This window comes from Seriola lalandi, unplaced genomic scaffold (genome assembly GCF_002814215.2).
Source record: "Seriola lalandi dorsalis isolate HSWRI2012SDOR001 ecotype SW California unplaced genomic scaffold, Sedor1 jcf7180001964517, whole genome shotgun sequence".
Lineage (NCBI taxonomy): Eukaryota > Metazoa > Chordata > Actinopteri > Carangiformes > Carangidae > Seriola > Seriola lalandi.
Genome location: NW_019435185.1, coordinates 1 through 6454, shown reverse-complemented (window position 1 = coordinate 6454; position 6454 = coordinate 1). Strand labels below are relative to the sequence as shown.

At 32.8% G+C, this 6454-nt stretch overlaps 1 protein-coding gene across 1 annotated transcript; it reads left to right on the top strand.

Annotated features, from left to right (window-relative positions):
* Positions 1-6: 6 nt before the first annotated feature.
* Positions 7-1984, top strand: LOC111649430 (cyclic GMP-AMP synthase-like; the record flags this gene model as incomplete). Its single annotated transcript, XM_023399185.2, has 4 exons — positions 7-405; positions 546-759; positions 1237-1494; positions 1885-1984. Coding segments are annotated over exons 1-4 (953 nt in total), but the record flags the coding sequence as incomplete, so codon positions are not given.
* Between the last annotated feature and the right edge of the window lie 4470 nt (positions 1985-6454).

Below are 6454 nucleotides of genomic sequence, written 5' to 3'. Positions count from 1 at the left end.
CAGTCTGCAGAGGAGACAACAAAGATGACGCCAGAGGCTCCAAAGGAAACCACAAAGGATTCTCCGAAGACCACAAAAGCAAGAAAACGTTCTGGCAAAACCAAATCAACAGAACAGTCTGCAGAGGAGACAACAAAGATGACGCCAGAGGCTCCAAAGGAAACCACAAAGGATTCTCCGAAGACCACAAAAGCAAGAAAACGTTCTGGCAAAACCAAAGCTGCGGTGGACTCTATCCTCCTCACAACTCTGAATAAACTGAAGATTAAGAAGAACGACAGAGCAAATGCAGCAGATATCATCAATAAAATAATAAGTAAAATAATTGAGCATGTAAAACAGAACATTGATTGGTTTAAAGAAGTAGAAAAGCTAAGTACTGGAAGTTACTATGAAAATCTGAAGGTAAGTTCCCTCAAACCATTACTTTCATCTATCATCTGTTAAGGACAGAGTTAGTGGTCAGTGCATGGTACTGTACTTTAAATAATTTGGTCATTGAATGATTTTTAGTGTATTACAGAGTGATGCTTTTGTGTATACAGATTTGTAATCCTGACGAATTTGATGTTATGCTGGCCATTCCTGTTGACCGAGTGGACATTGCACCATTTGGAAATGATGGAGCCTATTACAGTGTGGGATTGAAACGTGGCAAGAGCCCTCTGCACAAATTTCTGGACAACGACACACTATCTGCCTCTAAAATGCTTGATGAGTTCAGGGAAGAAGTGAAGAAATGTGTCAAGGCATTTCCAGGTGAGTACCAATATCTGCATGTTTTAGTTTTTGAAATGGGCAGAGTTGGTCAAATGGAATTTGGGAACAAGTCACTGTGGCTGGAAGATACAAACTGCCCTTTCCTGTGATCAAACGAGATACATCAACACCTTAAAGTCCTTTTTTAAACATGGTGCTGTCTGAGTAGTGCCGTCAGCAGTGTGTATTTTCATAGATAGCCAGATTTGATGAAACAGTAATCATATTGTTCTGTAAAGCGGGACATGGTGAAGGGGGTATTCAATTTGACTGAAGCTTGAATTGTGGCTACATGCACTATAGCCAACATGTTCTATGTTGTTTTATTGTGACCTTTTTGTCTTAGATGGGAATATATGTCAATGTTCAATGAAAAAGATCCAAAGAAATAATTCTTAAAGAAAATTAATATAATATAATAATGAATAAAGAACATTTAGACTCTGGACAAACAGTCTTTCTTGTTTTTTCTTTCAGAATGGGAGGTGACAAGAAAGAAAAAAGGTTGCCCTGCAGTGACCATGACTACAGAAGTACAATCAGTCACCATTTCACTGGATGTTGTTCTCTGTCTTAAGGTTAAATCAAGCTGGCCACCTTTTACCAAAGATGGCTTTAAAATAGAAAGATGGCTGGGAACTAAAATAAAGCAGGACCAAAGGAGAAAGCCATATTATCTTGTCCCAAAATATGAAGGCAATGGCAATGTGGAATGTGATGGAGTCCTGGCTAAAGGTAAGTCTAACTTCTCTGAACCACAATTAGGTTGTGATTAATAGAAATAACTCACTGGCTGTTTAAATATGCATTTGGTCTTAACAAAACAGTATTTCAGTAGGATATGGTTCATGATAACACCTACATTGGTACAGTGAATTCTGTGAGGCCATAGAAGGTGGTTTGGGGACATATATGAACTGTGAAGACTCTTACAGATCTATATACTACAATATATCTTGAGTTGATCATTTTATAACAAGGTGATACCTAGAGACCTAGTATTTGAAATGAGTTTGGACTTTATGGGACCAACAGTAGTAATAACTATATTTACTGTTTTCGTGGTTTTCACATGAGCTGATTTAAGTTCCCTGCCCTTTGAGTATTTTCTTCTACAACATGCAGATGTTTGGAGGATTTCATTCTCGCATGTTGAAAAGGACATTCTGAAGAATCACGGATCAGAGAAGATATGCTGTGAAAAAGAAGGCGTACACTGCTGCAGGTTAGGTTTACTGTATGGATTTTCTTTGATCGATGTCAAGGGTTTCTGCAGGGTTCACCAAGTTCAATCTAAGACCTTTTAAGACCAAAGTATAGCCTATATATGTAAAAAATTACACTGTTCGAAATTGAAAGAATATCATGTATTGACTTATATGTCTAGCTAATAGAAACATGTATTCGAGTATGTCGGTTTATATTATAAACATGTTAGACAGTAAGATAAACATGCAAGGCAAAAAGTCATAGTATAGTGAGGTATAAAAAGACATAAAAACAAAATATATTAAGGTATAAAAAGTCATATAAGGGTCATAATATAGTAAGGCATAAAACGTCATAAAAACATCATAGGATAGTAAGTCATAAAACGTCATTCAATGAGGAGAGACTAATAAGAAGAACAACAGTCTTGCTGATTGAACTCTAGCTAAGCTTCATTAGTATAATAATGCATAAAAATGCATAAAAATGTCATAGTATACTAAGGCATAAAAAGTAATAGAATACATCATAGTATATTAAGGCATAAAAGGACATAAAAACGTCATAGTATGGTCAGTCATCAAACGAGATAGTATAGTAAGGCATAAAAATGCCAAGAAAACGGCAAAAAAATATTATGGCATAAAGTGTCAAAAATATAACATAGTATATTAAAGGATAAAAAGTCATAAAAAAGTCATAGTATACTAAGGCATAAAAAGTCAGAAAAAATTCATAGTATAGTAAGGCATTAAATTCTCTAAAAACTTCACAGTATAGTATGGCATTAAACATCATAGTATAGTTAGGCATAAAACTGTCTGAAAAAAGAGTATATTAAGGCACAAAAATAAAGTATAGTAAGGCATAAAATTTTCAAAAAACGTCATAGTATAGTAAGGCATAAAAATGTCAAAAAACATCATAGTACATTATGGCATAAAACGTCATAGTACAGTAAAGCATGAAATTGTCAAAAATGCATCACAGTCTATTAAGGCATGAAAGGTCATAAAAACGTCTTAGTATGGTCAGGCATCAAACGAGATAGTATAGTGAGGCATAAAAATGCCAAAAAACAGCAAAAAATATTATGGCAGAAAAATGAAAAAACGTCATAGTATAGTATGGCATAAATTGCCAAAAATACATCATAGTATATTAAGGCATAAAAGGACATAAGAACATCATAGTATGGCAAGGCATGAGACAAAATAATATAATTAGGCATAAAAATGCCACAAAACGAAATAGTATAGTATGGCAGAAAAATGAAAAAAACGTTATAGTATAGTATGGCATAAAATGTCAAAAATGTATCGTAGTCTATTAAGGCAAAAAGGTCATGAAAACGTCACAGTATGGTCAGGCATCAAACGAGATAGAATAGTAAGGCATAAAAATGCCCAAAAACTGCAAAAAATACTTTGGCAGAAAAATGAAAAAACGTCATATATATAGTATGGCATAAAATGCCAAAAATACATCATAGGATATTAATGCATAAAAGGTCATGAAAACATTATAGTATGGCAAGGCATGAGACAAAATAACATAATTAGGCTTAAAAATGCCACAAAACGAAATAGTATAGTATGGCAGAAAAATGAAAAAAACGTTATAGTATAGTATGGCATAAAATGTCAAAAATGCATCATAGTCTATTAACGCATAAAAGGTCATGAAAACGTCACAGTATGGTCAGGCATCAAACGAGATAGTATAGTAAGGCATAAAAATGCCAAAAAACTGCAAAAAATATTATGGCAGAAAAATGATAAAACGTCATAGTATGGCATAAAATGCCAAAAATACATCATAGTATATTAAGGCATAAAAGGACATAAGAACATCATAGTATGGCAAGGCATGAAACAAAATAATATAATTAGGCATAAAATTGCCACAAAACGAAATAGTATAGTATGGCATAAAAATGAAAAAAACATCATAGTTTCGTATGGCATAAAATGCCAAAAATACATCATAGTATATTAAGGCATAAAAGGACATAAGAACATCATAGTATGGCAAGGCATGAGACAAAATAACATAATAAGGCTTAAAAATGCCACAAAACTAAATAGTATAGTATGGCAGAAAAATGAAAAAAACGTCATAGTATAGTATGGCATAAAAGGACATAAGAACATCATAGTATGGCAAGGCATGAGACAAAATAACATAATAAGGCTTAAAAATGCCACAAAACTAAATAGTATAGTATGGCAGAAAAATGAAAAAAACGTCATAGTATAGTATGGCATAAAATGTCAAAAATGCATCGTAGTCTATTAAGGCATAAAAGGTCATGAAAACGTCACAGCATGGTCAGGCATCAAACGAGATAGTATAGTGAGGCATAAAAATGCCCAAAAACGGCAAAAAATATTTTGGCAGAAAAATGAAAAAACGTCATAGTATAGTATGGCATAAAAATGAAAAAAACGTCATAGTTTAGTATGGCATAAAATGCCGAAAATACATCATAGTATATTAAGGCATAAAAGGACATAAGAACATCATAGTATGGCAAGGCATGAGACAAAATAACATAATTAGGCTTAAAAATGCCACAAAACGAAATAGTATAGTATGGCAGAAAAATGAAAAAAACGTCATAGTATAGTATGGCATAAAATGTCAAAAATGCATCGTAGTCTATTAAGGCATAAAAGGTCATGAAAACGTCATAGTATGGTCAGGCATCAAACGAGATAGTATAGTGAGGCATAAAAATGCCAAAAAACGGCAAAAAATATTATGGCAGAAAAATGAAAAAAACGTCATAGTTTAGTATGGCATAAAATGCCAAAAATACATCATAGTATATTAAGGCATAAAAGGATATAAGAACATCATAGTATGGCAAGGCATGAGACAAAATAACATAATTAGGCTTAAAAATGCCACAAAACGAAATAGTATAGTATGGCAGAAAAATGAAAAAAAACGTCATAGTATAGTATGGCATAAAATGTCAAAAATGCATCGTAGTCTATTAAGGCTTAAAAGGTCATGAAAACGTCACAGTATGGTCAGGCATCAAACGAGATAGTATAGTGAGGCATAAAAATGCCCAAAAACGGCAAAAAATATTTTGGTAGAAAAATGAAAAAACGTCATAGTATAGTATGGCATAAAAATGAAAAAAACGTCATAGTTTAGTATGGCATAAAATGCCAAAAATACATCATAGTATATTAAGGCATAAAAGGACATAAGAACATCATAGTATGGCAAGGCATGTGACAAAATAACATAATTAGGCTTAAAAATGCCACAAAACGAAATAGTATAGTATGGCAGAAAAATGAAAAAAACGTTATAGTATAGTACGGCATAAAATGCCAAAAATACATCATAGTATATTAATGCATAAAAGGTCATGAAAACATCATAGTATGGCATGGCATGAGACAAAATAATATAATGAGGCATAAAAATGCCAAAAATTGTTATAGTATAGCATAAAACGTCAAAAACCTCATTGTATATTAAGGCATAAAAATGTCAGAAAACGTCATGGTATAGTAAAACATAAAATTATCAAAAAACGTATTAGTATAGTATGGCATAATACGTCATGGTACAGTAAGGCATAAAATTATCTAAAAACATAGTATAGTTATGCATAAAAAGTCATGAAAATATCATAGGATAGTAAGGCATGAAACGTCATTCAATCAGGAGAGACTAATATGAAGAACAAGAGAGATAGAAATTTTTAGTAAAATAATATTTATTGTGAGCAGAAGGAATAGACTTTGATCCATGGGTTTAACGTCATAACGTCATAGTATAGTAAGGCATAAAATGTCATAGTATAATAAGGCATAAAAAGTCATATAAATATCATACTATAGTAAGGCATAAAACATCATTCAATCAGGAGACTAACAAGAACAACAAGAGAGATTGAAATTTTTGGTAAAATAAAATTTATTGTGAGCAGAAGGAATAGACTTTGATCCATGGGTTTAACGTCATAACGTCATAGTATAGTAAGGCATAAAATGTCATAGTATAATAAGGCATAAAAAAATCACAAAAACATAATAGTGTAGTAAGGCATAAAAACGTCATCATAAAGTAAGGTCCTTCCAATAACAGGAATCTTCCCCCAGAGTCTATAGATACACTGGTGGTGGTGATGAGAAGGAATCGAGCTCGAGAATGGGAATGTCTTCGTGAGGGAAATTTCTGATTGGATGGTTTGATTGAAATGGTCTGCTGTCAATGGTTGAGGTGGTTAAAGGATGGAGATGGGTTGCAGATTCTTCAAAGTGCTGAGATGACAGTTGACAGCAGAGAGACAGCTAATTTTTAAAATTAAGTCTTAAGTCATAAAACCGTCATAGTATATTAAGGCATAAAAAAATCACAAAAATATAATTCTGTAGTAAGGCATAAAAACTCATAAAAACAGCATGATTCAGTAAGGCATAAGTAGGCAAATAAAGTCATGAAACCATCATAGTATAGT